We start from the raw sequence: 15,106 nt of genomic DNA on the forward strand, positions 1-15,106 counted from the left end.
ACACCACTTAAAACTGGATTTTTGTATTTATAACAGTACTGGAAGGTTTCCTACAGCTGAAGCTGACCTTGGAAACTGAAAATGATTCAACACAGCCAAAAGTGGGCGGCACTGTTTTTCAGGTGATCCATTGAAGGGCTTGATGGAAGAGATGCAACATAGGCAAGCTAACCTGTATCCATGGGTTACTAGGCGGCTCCTCAGACATATCTGAGATGGCTCTGGGAGCAAATAGCCCTGGAGGGTAATTTCAGGAACAAAATCCTGAGGACCTGGATGCATTAGCACAGGATTTAGTCACCTTTCATGAATGTGGAAGTCAGAACACAATCACATTGGATGACACTTACTGACATACTTTCCTTTCTCATGGAGAATCCTACCAGGAAAGGAGTTTCTGGGTTGCTTCTTTTCCTTTTTTTTCCCTGCTCCAGTTCTTCAGTTGCTGACCATTTATCTGCTAGATGTGCCTGTGCTATCATGATGTGCAACATAACAGACCATCTACGACACGTGTAGTCACCCACTTTGCCAAACACCACACAGCTCTTCCAGCACAGTCCTGGTAGAGAAGAGATTGTTTCAGTAAACCTTACTAGGGCCATGAACCATGTCAGCAAATGGCTAGTTTGGGCCATTTTGGTTTGCCAAGCACACAGCAAATGAATGAAGGCATCATGGAGTGGAAATTCTTCCACAGATATTCAAGATTTTGCACACTCAGAATCCTAATTGATGTCCAATCAACCACTTAGAGGTTCTTGAAGTGTCCCAAATTGGCTCTGGCTTCCATGTGAATAAGGTGCTAATACACTGAGGGATCTGGCATGTTAATTGGCATTCAGTGAAAAATTGATGAAGGCAGTGTGGTAGATGTGGTTTACATGGATTTTAAGGTATTTACAAGGTTCTGCATAGTAGGTTGGTCCAGAAGGTTTAGGCACATGTGATCCATGACATGTTGACAAACTGGATCCAAAATTGCCTAGGTGATAGGAGGCAGAGGGTAGTAGTGGATGGGTATTTTTCTGACTGCAGTTCTATAGTTAGTGATGTACTGCAGGGATCGATGCTGGAACCTCTGTTATTTGTTTTATATATACTGTATGTGTGACTTGAATGAGAATGTCAGTGTCTCATTAATAAGTTTGCAGATGACAAAAACTGATGGAGTCATGGATACCAAAGAAGGTTGTCTAAGGTTGCAGCAGGTCATAGATCAGCCAGAAAGTTGAGGGGAATGATGGCAGATGAAATTTAATCCTAATAAGTGTGAGGTAATGCACTTCGGAAAATCAAATTCTGGTAAGACATGTAGGGGCCTTAGGAGCTTTGATGTACAGAGGGACTTTAAGATACAGATCCAAAGCTCGCTGAAAGTGTCGACACATTGGATGAGGTAGTGAAGAAGGCATTTGGTATGCTTGCCTTGATAGTCTGAGGCATTGAATATAAGAGTTGGAACATCATGTGGCAGCTGTACAAAACATTGGTCAAATGCAGTGAGACGATCATGTACTGTACTTGTCACTAGACTACAGGAAGGATGTGGTAGCAATAAAGAGAGTTCAGAAGAGTTTCACTAGCTTGTTACCTGAAATGGAGGGCTGAAGTTATAAGAGATTAGATAGACTGGGTTTATTTTTACTGGAACGTAGAAGGCTGAAGGGTGAGGGGCATAAATGCGATGGATCGTCAGAATCTTTTTTCCCCCAGGGCAGGGTTGTCTGGAACTTGAGGGCACTTAAGGTGAGAGAGGAGAAATTTAAAGGAGATCTGAAGGGTAAGTTTTTCCATATGGAGGGTGGTGGTTATCTGGAATGTGCTGCAAGAGGTGGTAGAGGGAGACACAATTACATTTAAAAGGCATTTGGATACTTCGATAGGAAAGGCATAAATGGATATGGGCCTAATGTGGGCAAATTAGGATTAGCATAGACTGGCATCACGGTCAGATAGATGAAGTGGGCCAAAAGAGCTTGCTTCTGTCCTGTATGATTCTATTGCACCTTTTGGCACATCTGCCAAATTTAGTTTGTTTCGTTGGTATGCTTCAAGAGGATCAGGCTAATTAGGACTGGCTGTAGAATCTGCCATTTCACAAAACCTTGTAACGGTTTTACTTATTCTCTCTACAAACATCTCTCTCCGCACTATTGGACCATTTTTCACTAGATGCTTGGTCCTGTAGTGTCCCTTCAGGGTTGTGGCTGTGGTCACAGAGCCTCTGTGGAGAGAGAAACAGACCTGACCATTGACCTGAAACATTTTATTTGCAGTTTTGATTTTATATTCCATTCTGTGTTGACCTTGTTTGGATACTCATAAGTACAATGATATGTAAATTATTAGCCAGTAATTACATTTTCACTGGTGGACTGAATTTTCTACACAGTGGGAAACTTAGGGAGGGGCATTACAGTAAATATTGACAGTCCATTTTTACTTGTTATTATGAACTGGGAATTAATCTTTCAGTCAACAATTTCATTTTATAACTTTAACTTTTCACTTTTGTTTGAAGGGCTCAGATTGAAAATAAGTGACCAAAATGACTAGAGAGGAGCTGAGGATATGGAGCTTAATATGGAGGTGAACAGAGTTATACAGCATGGAAACAGGCCTTTTGACCACTCATCCATGCCAACCAGTATGAAAGCAGAACGTGTTGGAAACACTCAGCAGGATAGGCAGCATCTGTAGAAAGATTAAGAGCTAAAGTTTCAGGTCAAAAACTTTTTGTCAGAACTGGGAAAGAGAGAAGAAAAAACAAATTAGTTTTAAGTCGCAATGAAGATGGGGGTGGGACAGAGAGGGCAAAGTGAGCACCTTATTGGTTGAGGTCCCAGTTGCTGTGGGGATAAGTTGTAGAGGTCATGCAGTCAATGGATTAAGGAGGCAATTACACAGACAAACAATGGAAGGCAGAGCAACATTTAAAAAATGCGGCAACTCTACATCAAACCATTGAGTTGGACTTCTGGCAGCACAATCTATCAGTAAACCATCAGGGTGTTCTATAGGCAGGGCCTTAATTTTCTTAGCTGATAGTGGTCTGCAAGCAGCAGCCAGATTATGTCATAGTGTGGCCAAAGCAGTAGGAATGTGCATGGCTGCAATGTACATGTATGACACTGACATCCTGCAAGAGAAGAATGCAAGTAATTGGCTGGGTACTCTGCAATCTTGTACAATTACCACATGCAAGATAGCAACCTATCAGGCATATAGATCACCGGTTAACTCTGCTATGCTGGTAGAACTTGTTTAAAGAATTACACAATCCAGAAGGAGGTCATTTTCACCAAACCTCCACAGTGTTATTTCTTTCAAATACTCCTCTAATTCATTTTTTGAAAGTTACTATCAAATTAGCTTCTGTTTTTACAAAAACTACATTCTGGATCATAACTTGCTATATTAATAAAAATCTCCTCTGCTTCCATCTTCAGGTGTAACTCAGCTGCCTATTACCTGTCACTTTAATTTTCCATCCCATTCCCACGTGACCTATATCTGTGGCCTCATGCACAGTGATAGCAAGGTCCAACTTAAAGCTGTGAAACAGAACCTCATCCTTTGTCTTGGCACATTGCAGCCTTCTAACTCAATAGCAAATTCTACAACTCCTGGTGACTCATTTTCTATACCCATATTACAACTAGCCAGTTCCAGTGCAAGTCCTCCAACTGTAGAACTGACTCAAGTTTTTCCCTCTCCGTTAGCACTGCCTGACCTGCTGCATTCTGCTCCTTTTCACCTTCCTTTGTCTGTATTCTTACTCTTTAATACCTTTTGTTTCATTTTCTGTTCCAGATCACAGCATCCGCAGTCTCTTCTGTTCAAATGAGGAATGAGTGTGAAAACTTAAATCTGACATATGAAGACTTTTTTGCTGTTGAATGTAGATAAGATCCTGTCCAAGGCCATCACTAACCGGGTCAAGTTTGCTCTGGGACTGGTGATTCCCCCCAGGCCAACACTGTGCTGTACCTGGCAGAAAAATCTTTAACAACCTTGCGCTGCTCAGGGATATGATCACATACATGCAGGACAGAGGGGTGGATGCCTGCCTGGTCAGCTTGGACCAGGAGAAGGTCTCTGACAGGATACAACACGCGTACATGATAGACGTGCTCTCCAAAATGGGTTTTGGGGAGGGAATCAGAAATTGGATCCAACTGCTCTACACAGATATCCATAGTGCAGATCAAATCAATGGGTGGGAAACATAGCTTCCCCATCACATCTGGAGTCAGGCAGGGTTGTCCACTCTCCCCGTCTTGTTTGTGTTTTGCATGGAACTGTTTGCTGAATCCATCAGGAAGGACGTGAGCACAAGAGGGGGTGACGTTGCCAAGTAGTGGAGGCAAAACCTTCTTGTGCATGGACAACGTCGCCATCTTCTGCTTGGATCCATGGCCAGTTTGCAGGTTGATCACCATCTGCGACCTGTGAGTTGGCATTAGGGGCCAGAGTCAACCACTGAAAAAGTGAGGCCATGCTCTTCAGCAACTGGCCTGAACAATCCAACATCCCCTTCACCATCAGGTCTGACAACTTGAAGGTGCTGGGGGATCTGGCTCGGAGGGGCCAAGGTGTGTAACAAGAATTGGCTGGAGTATATTGGAAAGATCAAACAAAAATTGGGACTCTGGAAATGGAGCTCTTTCTCAATAACTGGGAAGAACTTGGTCATCAGGTACAATGTGATCTCGGGGCTGCTGTACTTGATGCAGATGTGGCCTGTCAACCACTCCTTCACTTTGGTAATCACCCAGGCCTTCTTCCGCTACTGGATTTGAGTTAGGTGGAGAAGCCCCTCAAACATTGAAATAGTGTATCACCCCAGGGGGCCACATGAATGGCAATGGTGCTATGGTTTCAACAAAAAAGCTACACTACTGAATATATTGACCATGAATATAAAATGTTTTGCACTGTTGTCTTTTGTATATTTTATTATGAATGAAGTTTACTTTTTTTTTAAATGAAAAAAATGTGAGAAGGACAAAACCAAGCACTTCTAATCACAGCTTTCTTCTTGAAGGATTTATTTGATTTCCTGGAAAATAGCATTTATACTGACAAAATATCTGTGGAAGTAGGACTGACATTTTTCCCTGGTACCATATCACAGTCTTTTCCTTTTCCATGTTGCTGGTGCTAGTTTACTTGGTTATGCTAGGAAATAGAACAGCAGTATGCAATGGATACCCTGTACCTGATCTGAAAACACTTACGGGGTTACATTCAGGGCAAAATCTAGACAATGAATTTAGTACAAGACATGCAAGAGACAAATTATTTAATCATGAGATTGAGAAATAACTTTGTTTATTCACTTTTGCTCATGTTAGCTTATTTCCCAAGAACAAATTAAAAGGTCCTGATATTCTTCTTGAAATTAGACTTAGATAAATCCAACAATGTGCACCAGGCACAATTTGCCATAATTGCTGGGACAAGTGTTTGGAACTAGTGTATTATGTTGAAGGATCCATACAAAAAGGAACCTTCTGGAGCCAGAGGTGTTCATTCTAACATCTTAAACTTGGTGAGCTGTCACTGATCAATATTACAGTCTTACTATTAGTGAACCTCTGAAGAGAGACTTCACAGCTATTGTTACATGTAGCCTAACTATTCAAATAGTTTAAATCTAATGAGATTGAGTCTTAGAACATAGAACATAAAACAATACAGCAGTTTTTTGTCCACCTATCACTGTTCTGCTTTTCCCTCCTATATTGGGCTTCCCTTTTCCTATCTTCAGTCCTGAAGAAGGGTCCTGACCCAAAATGTTGACTGCCTGCTTTCTCCACAGATGCTGCCTGGCCTGCTGAGTTCCTCCAGCACCATCGTGTTTTTCATCCTGATTCCAGCATCTGCAGTCCTTTGTCTCTCCAATACACCACAGTATAGGCCCTTCGGCTCATGATGTTGCGCTGACATTTGATCCTGCCCCAAGATCTACCTAACCCTTCCCTCCCACATAGCCCTCCATTTTTCTATCATTCATGTGCCTAAGAGTCTCTTAAATGTCCCAAATGTATCTCCCTCCACCACCTCTGCTGGTGGTCCATTCCACACATCCACCACTCTAAAATACTTACCCATGATATCCCCCCATACCTTCCTCCAATCACCTTACAATTGTTCCCCCTCCCGTTAGCCATTTTCACCCTGGGAAAAAGTCTGACTGTCCACTCGATCTGTGCCTCCTATCATCTTGTACACCTCTATCAAGTCACCTCTCATCCTCCTTCTCTCCAAAGAGAAAAGCCCTAGCTCATGCAACATATCCTCATAAGATATGCTCTCCAATCCAGGCAACATCCTGGTAAATCTCCTCTGCAGCCTCTCTAAAGCTTCCACATCTTTCCTATAATGAGGTGACCAGAACTGAACACAATACTCCAAGTGTGGTCTAACCAGAGTTCTGTAGAGCTGCAACATTACCTCAACTCTTGAACTAAATACCCCAACTAATGAAGGCCAACACACCATATGCCTTCTTAACAACCCTATCAACCTGCGAGACAACCTTGAGGGATCTATGGATGTGGACCCCAAGATCCCTCTGTTCCTCCACACTGTTAAGAGTCCTGCCATTAACCTTGTATTCTGCCTTCAAATTAGATCTTCTAAAGAAGATCACTTCACTTTTCTGGGTTGAACTCCATCTGCCTCTTCTCAGCCCAGCTTTGCTTCCTATCAATGTCCTGTTGTAACCTCCAGCAATCTTCCACACCACCATCAACCTTCATGTCATCAGCAAACTTACTAATCCACCCTTCCACATCTTTATCCAAGTCATTTATATATAAAAAAAAATCAAAGAGCAGGGGTCCCAGAACAGATCCCTGTGGAGCACCACTGGTCACCAACCTCCAGACAGAATACACTCCATCTACAATCATCCTCTGTCTTCTATGAGTGAGCCAATTCTGAATCCACACAGCCAAGTTTCCCCGGATCCCATGCCTCCTGACTTTCTGAATGAGCTTCCATGAGGAAGTTTATCAAATGCCTTACTAAAAATCCATGTACACCACATCAACTGCTCTACCTTCATCAATGCTTTGTCACATCCTCAAAGAATTCAATCAGGCTTGTGAGGCACAACCTGCCCCTCACAAAGCCATGCTGGCTGTTGCTAATCAGCCTATGCTTCGCCAAATGCCCATAAATCCTAAGAATCTTCTCCAGTAATTTGCCCACCACTGAAGTAAGACTCGCTGGCCTTCAATTCCCAGGATTATCCCTACTCCCTTTCTTGAAAGAAGGAACATTTGCCAACCTCCAATCATCTGGCTCTACTCCTGTGGCCAGTGAGACACAAAGATCATTACCAATGGTGCAGCAATCTCTTCCCTCACTTCCCATAATAACCTTGCTTATATCCCGTCCAGCCCCAGTGACTTATCTATCCTAATGTTTTTCAAAAGTTCCAGCACATCTTCTTTCCTCACGCTCATACGCCATCCTCAAAACGTCAAGGTCTCTCTCACTGGTGAATACTGAAGCAAAATATTCATTAAGGACCTCTCCTACCTCCTCCGACTCCAGGCACATGTTTCCTCTTATCCCTGATTGGTCCTACCATCACTCTAGTCATCCTCCTATTCTTCACGTATGTGTAGAATGCCTTGGTGTTTTCCTTAATCCTACTCACCAAGGCCTTATGCCCCCTCAAATCCATTCTTAAGCTCCCCCCGGCTGCCTTGTAACTCTCCAGAGCGTTGTCTGGACCTTGCTTTCTAAACCTTAGGCAAGTGGTTTTCTTCCTCTTAACAAGATATTCGATGTCTCGTCAACCATTGTTCCTTCACTCTACCATCCTTACCCTGCCTAGATGGGACCAACCTATCCAGAGCCCCATGCAAGTACTCCCTAAACGACCGCCACATTTCCATTGTGCACTTCCAAGAACATCTGTTCCCAATCTACACTCCCAAGTTCCTGTCTAATAGCATCATAGCTCCCCATCCCCCAATTAAATACATTCCCATGCTGTCTGCTCCCATCCCTCTCCAAGGCTATGGTAAATGTCAAGGAGTTACAGTCACTATCTCCAAAATACTCTCCCACTGAGAGATCTGAAACCTGATCAGGCTCATTGCCTAGTACCAAATCCAGAATGGCCTCTCTTCTAGTTGGCCTGTCCACATACTGTGTCAGGAATCCTTCCTGGACACGCCTAACAAACTCTTCCCTATCTACCTCCTTTACATTAAGGAGGTGCCAATCAATATTAGGGAAGTTGAAGTCACCCATGTCAACAACCCTGTTTTTGTTGCACCTTTCCAAAAATTTGCCTCCCAATCTGCTCCTTAGTGTCTCTGCTGCTATTGGGGGTGGGGGGTGGGGGTCTGTAGAATACTCCCAATAGAGTGATCACTCACTTCTTGTTTCTGACTTCCACCCACGCTGACTCTGTAGAGGTTCCCTCCAGGACATCCTCCCTTTCTACAGCTGTGATACTGTCCCCAGTCAGCAAAGCCTCTTATCTCCGTCCCTGTCCCTTTTGAAACATGTAAACCCCAGAATATCCAGCAGCCATTCCTGCCCTTATGACAGCCAAGTTTCTGTAATGGCCACCACGTCATAGTTCCACGTACTTACCCATGCTTGAAGTTCATAACCCTTGTCCTGATACTTCTTGCATTAAATAGACATACTTCAGCCCATCCAACTGACTGCAATTTTGCCCTTTCAACTGCCTATCCTTCCTCAGTCTTTCTATACTCTGCATCTACTTGTACACTAAATGCAGTAACCTCTGACCTATCACTCAGGTTCCCATCCCTCGCCAAACTAGTTTAAACCCTCCCCAACAGCTCTAGCAAACCTGCCCGCAAGAATATTGGTCCCCCTCCACTTCAGGTATAACCCATCCCTTTTGTACAGGTTGTACCTTCCTCAGAAGAGATCCCAATGATCCATAAATCTGAAACCCTGCCCCCTGCACCAACTACTCAGCCACACATTCATCTGCCAAATCACCCTATTCTGGCCCTCACTGGCACATGGAGCAATCCAGTGATTACTACCTTTGAGGTCCTGCTTTCCAGCTTCCTACCTAACCTCCCATATTCCCTCTTCAGGACCTCATCTCTTTTCCTACCCATGACATTGGTACCAATATGTACCTCGACTTCTGGCTATTCACCCTCCCCCGTCAGAATGCTATGGACCCAATCCAAGACGTCCCTGACCCTGGCACCTGGGAGGCATCATCCCATCTGGGAGTCTCTGTCACGTCCAAGAATCTCCTGTCTGCCCCACTTACTATTGAATCCCCTATCACTACCACCCTCCTCTTCTACCCCCTTCCCTTCTGCACCACACAACCAGGCTCAGTGCCAGAGACCTGGTTAGAAATATAGAAAACCTACAGCACAATTCAGGCCCTTCGGCCCACACAGCTGTGCCAAACATGTCCCTACCTTAGAAATTACTAGGCTTACCCATAGCCTTCTATTTTTCCTCAGCTCCATGTACTTATCCAAAAGTCTCTTAAAAGACCCTATCGTATCCGCCTCCACCACCGTTGCCAGCAGCCCATTCCACGCACTCACCAATCCGACTAAAGAACTTACCCCTGACATCTCCTCTATACCTACTCCCCAGCACCTTAAACCTACATCCTCTTGTGGCAACCATTTCAGCCTGGGAAAAAACATCTGACTATCCACATGATCAATGCCTCTCATCTTATACACCTCTATCAGGTCACCCCTCATTCTCCGTCTCTCCAAGGAGAAAAGGCCGAGTTCCCTCAACCTGCTTTCATAAGGCATGCTCCGCAATCCAGGCAGCATCCTTGTAAATCTCCTCTGCACCCTTTCTATGGTTTCCACTTCCTCCTGTAGTGAGGTGACCAGAACTGAGCATAGTACTCCAAGTGGGGTCTGACCAGGGTCCTATATAGCTGCAACAATACCTCTCGGCTCCTAAATTCAATTCCCCATTGATGAAGGACAATACACCATATGCCTTTTTAACCACAAAGTCAACCTGTGCAGTTGCTTTGAGCATCCTCTGGACTCCGACCCCAAGATCCCTCTGATCCTCCACACTGCCAAGAGTTTTACCATTAATACTATACTCTGCCATCATATTTGGCCTACCAAAATGAACCACTTCAGTTATCTGGGTTGAACTCCATCCGCCACTTCTCAGCCCAACTTTGCATCCTATGTCCCGCTGTAAACTCTGACAGCCCTCTGTACTATCCACAACACCTCCAACCTTTGTGTCATCCGCAAACTTACTAACCCATCCCTCCATTTCCTCATCCAGGTCATTTATAAAAATTATGAAGAGTAAGGGTCCCAGGTCAGATCCATGAGGTACACCGCTGGTCACTGACCTCCATGCAGAATATGTCCCATCAACAACCACTCTTTGCCTTCTGTGGGCCAGCCAGTTCTGGATCCACAATGCAATGTCCCCTTGGATCCCATGCCTCCTTACTTTCTCAGTAAGCCTTGCATAGGGTACCTTATCAAATGCCTTGCTGAAATCCATATACACTACATCTACTGCTCTCCCTTCATCAGTGTGTTTAGTCACGTCCTCAAAAAATTCAATCAGGCTCGTAAGGCTGAACCTGCCCTTGATTAGGAATAGTCAGCATGGCTTTGTCATGTTATACCTCTCCAAATGTTCATAAATCCTGCCTCTCAGGATCTTCTCCATCAGCTTACCAACCACTGAGGTAAGACTCACTGGTCTATAATTTCCTGGGCTATTTCTACTCCCTTTCTTGAATAAAGGAACAACATCCGCAAACCCTCCAATCCTCCGGAACCTCTCCCATCTCCATTGATGATGGAAAGATCATCAGAGACTCCACAATCTCCTCCCTCATCTCCCACAGTAGCCTGGGGTACATCTTATCCGGTCCTGGTGACTTATGCAAATTGATGCTTTCCAAAAGTTCCACACCTCCTCTTTCTTAATATCTACACGCTGAAGCTTTTCAGCCTGCTGCAAGTCCCCACTACAATCACCCAGATCTTTTTCCATAGTGAATACTAATGTAAAGTATTCATAGAACCATAGAACAATACAGCTCAATACAGGCCCTTCAGCCCACTATGTTATGCTGACCTTTAAACCATGCCTATGACTACCTAACCCCTTCCTCCCACATATCCCCCTATTTTAAATTTCTCCATATGCTTATCTAACGAGATCTTGAACTCGACCAACGTACCTGCCTCCACCACTACCCCAGGCAGTGCATTCCATGCCCCAACCACTCTCTGGGTGAAAAACGTCCTCTGATATCTCCCTTGAACTTCCCACCCTTTACTTTAAAGCCATGCCCTCTTGTATTGATACCCTGGGAAAGGGGCACTGGCTGTCTACTCTATCTATTCCTCTTAATATTTTGTACACCTCGATCATGTCTCCCCTCATCCTCCTTCTCCTTCTCTCCAATGAGTAAAGCCCGAGCTCCCTTAGTCTCTCCTTAAGCATTTCTGCTATTTCTTCCGGATCCATACACACTTTCCTATTGTTGCACTTGATAGGCCCTATTCTTTTGCATCTTATCCTCTTGCTCTTCACATACTTGTAGAATGCCTTGGGGTTTTCCTTAAACCTGCCCACCAAGGCCTTCTCATGTCTCCTTCTGGCTCTCCTAATTTCCTTCTTAAGCTCCTTCCTGTTAACCATATACTCTTCCAGATCTCTAACATTACCTAGCTCTCTGTACCTTTTGTAAGCTTTTCTTTTCCTTTTGACTAGGTTTATTACAGCCTTTGTACACCACGGTTCCTGTATCCTATTGTAATTCCCCTGTCTCATTGGAACATGCCTATGCAGAACTCCACACAAATATCCTCTGAATATTTGCCACATTTCTTCTGTACTTTTCTCTGAGAACATCTATTCCCAATTTAAGCTTCCAATTTCCTGCCTGAGAGCCTCATAATTCCCTTTATGCCAACTAAAGGGCTTTCTAGTCTGTCTGTTCATATCTTTCTCCAATGCTATTGTAAAGGAGTTAGAATTTGATCACTATCTCCAAGATGCTCTCCCACTGAGAGATCTGACACCTGACTAGGTTCATTTCCCAATACCAAATCAAGCACAGCCTCTTCTCTTGTAGCCTGGGGTACATTTCATCCAGTCCCATTGTGTCAAGAATCCTTCCTGAACACACTTAAACTCCACCCCATCTAAACCCCTTGCTGTATGGAAATTCCAATCGATATTTTTGGAAATTAAAATCTCCCATCTCAACAACTCTGTTATTCTCACATCTTTCTAGGATCTACTTCCCTATCTGCTCCTTGATATCCCTGTTACTATTGGGCGGCCTACAAAAGAAAACACGTAGTAAAGTTATTGACCCCTTCCTGTTCCTCACCTCCACCCACAGAGACTCCGTAGACAGTCCCTCCATGACATCCACCTTTTCTGCAGCCGTGACACTATCTCTGATCAACAGTGCCACTCCCCCACCTCTTTTGCCTCCCTCCCTGTCCTTTCTGAAACATCCAAAACCTGGCACTTGAAGTAACCATTCCTGTCCCTGAGCCATCCAAGTCTCCGTAGTGGTCACCACATCATAGCTCCAAGTATTTATCCAAGCTCTAAGCTCATCTGCCTTGTTCACAATACTCCTTGCATTAAAATAGACACATCTCAAACCGTCGGTCTGAGCACGTCCCTTCTTTATCACCTGCCTATCCTCCTTCTCATACCAACTACAAGCTTTCTCTATTTGAGAGCCAAATACCTCTTCCCCAGTCTCTCCAGTTCGGATCCCACCCCCCAACAATTCTAGTTTAAACTCTCCCCAGTAGCCTTAGCAAACCTCCCCGCCAGGATATTGGTCCCCTTGGGATTCAAATGCAATGTCCTTTCTGTACAGGTCATACCTGCCCCAAAGGAGGCCCCAGTGATCAGAAATCTGAATCCCTACCCCTCACTCCAATCCCTCAGCCACACATTTAACCTCCACCTCATTCTATTCCTATACCCACTGTCGTGTGGCACAGGCAGTAATCCTGAAATTACTACCTTTGTGGTCCTGCTTCTCAACTTCCTTCCTAACTCCCTGTAGTCTTTTTTTCAGGACCTCATCCCTTTTCCTATCCATGTCGTTGGTACCAATATGTACCACGACCTCTGGCTGTTCTCCCTCCCTCTGCAGGATATTTTGGATGCAGTCTGAAACATCTCAGACCCTGGCACCTGGGAGGCAAACTACCTTCCAAGTTTCCTTCCTGCATTCACAGAATCGCCTGACTGCCCCCTAACTATAGAGTCCTCTATCACTACTGCCCTCTTCTCTCCTTCCCTACCCTTCTGAGCCACAGGGCCAGACACTGTGCCAGAGGTACTGCCACTGTTGCTTCCTCCAGGTAGACTGTCTCCCCCAGTAGTACTCAAGCAGGAGTACTTACTGTCAAGGGGTACAGCCACAGGGGTACTCTCTTGTACCTGTCTCTTCCCCTTCCTCCTCCTGTCATTGACCCACTTGCCTGTCTCCCATGGCCCAGGTGTGACCACCTGCCTATAACTGCTGTCTAGCACCTCCTCATTCTTTCTGACCATAAAAGGTCATTGAGCTGCATTTCCATTTCCCTAATGCAGTCCCTTAGGAGCTGCAGCTCAACACACTAGGTGCAGATGTGGCCATCCTGGAGGCTAAGATCATCCATCTGCAGCTCCAGTTCCTTGACACAGTCTGTACAGAGCTGCAGCTGGATGCACCTCATGCAGATGTAGTTATCAGGGAGACTGGAGATCTCCTAGAACTCCCACATTTCACAAGATGAACACACCACTGACCCCAGAGCCATTCTAACTACTCTAGCTTGGCACTAAAAGAAAGAAAGGAAGAAATTTACCAGAGACTTACCTTAACCTCTACCCCTTCTCACCAAAGCCTCATGTGCTACACCCTAACCCTGATCCACTCCAACAATGGCTGCTCCACTTATACCTACCTTCCTTTAATTCACTGCTGTTAATAAGCCAATCAGCTATTAACAATTTTCAAATGTGCCTCTTTTTGACTCTTGCAAGGTGAAACTCACAAGTACACTCACAGAGACTCACCTCTTTTCAAAGCTCCTGCTCCAAATCTGCTAAATCTCTTAAATCTCTCAAGTAAAATAAACAAAGGAAAATGGTCTCCATCTGGAGAAATCTCTGTGCCTTCAAAGTGTGATGGTTTCAGATGGGACTACTAATACCTGTGTGTTCTTGAGCTGAAAGGACAAAAGAAAATTTAGAAAGCCAGGCTATTTGCCTAGCCTCTGAGATGCTTAAAATGGAAATAATAGCTTCTGTTTAAATGAATGATATAGAATTCATATTAAAATTATCAGCCAGGAAAGTTTAATTAGAAACAGAAGTAATTCCTGGCTCTATTCCATGCTGCATGATTGAAAGCAAGTTCTAGCATTAATAGAATAAAATTTAACGTCTGTCAGGAATTGCATGTTAGCAATAGGAGCAGGAGCAGGCCCTTTAGTCCTTCAAGCTGACTCCACCATTCATTAAAATCTTGGCTGATTCTTCACCTCAGTAACATTTTTCTGATAATATTCCCATATCCCTTGATTCGCTTAATATCCAGAAATCTATTGATCTCTGTTTTGAATGAACACAATAACTGAGTCTCACAGCGTGTCGGAGTAGAGGATTCCAGATATTCAGCACTCTGCACAAAGAACTTTCTCCTCATCTCAGTCAAAATGCCTGTCCGATATTAGTGAGACTATGACCGCCTAGTTTGATTACTTTCATTACATCTACAATGCCTGTCCTATATCATGGAGACAAATACACATGAAATACAAGATTTTATCACTTGTCTCACATCCTTCAGCTCATTCATTCTGTAGTTGTTTTACACCTCAGAGATAGTTTAAGAGATATGTCAACTTGCCTTGGTTAAAATTAAAATCCAGTGGATAAAATAACCTGTTGTAAACTGTACCATGTTGACATTGTCTTCTTTTGGAAGAAATCTTGAATATTCTGCAATGTTTTTTATTTTATTAGAGTGACTGGAGGAGAATTATTTGAAGACATTGTTGCCAGAGAGTACTACAGTGAAGCAGATGCCAGG

General features: G+C 44.1%; 1 protein-coding gene across 24 annotated transcripts in view; it reads left to right on the forward strand.

The window, feature by feature from the left end:
* LOC127567064 (calcium/calmodulin-dependent protein kinase type II delta chain) overlaps window positions 1-15,106 on the forward strand; it is a 362,600-nt gene that overhangs the window by 203,444 nt on the left and 144,050 nt on the right. For all 24 annotated transcript variants that reach the window (XM_052009742.1, XM_052009800.1, XM_052009765.1 and 21 more), the window contains exon 5: window positions 15,040-15,105. In XM_052009742.1, coding sequence (XP_051865702.1) covers window positions 15,040-15,105 — 66 coding nt within the window. The remainder of the gene's footprint in view (window positions 1-15,039; window position 15,106) is intronic.

This window comes from Pristis pectinata, chromosome 2 (genome assembly GCF_009764475.1).
Source record: "Pristis pectinata isolate sPriPec2 chromosome 2, sPriPec2.1.pri, whole genome shotgun sequence".
NCBI classification, from domain to species: domain Eukaryota; kingdom Metazoa; phylum Chordata; class Chondrichthyes; order Rhinopristiformes; family Pristidae; genus Pristis; species Pristis pectinata.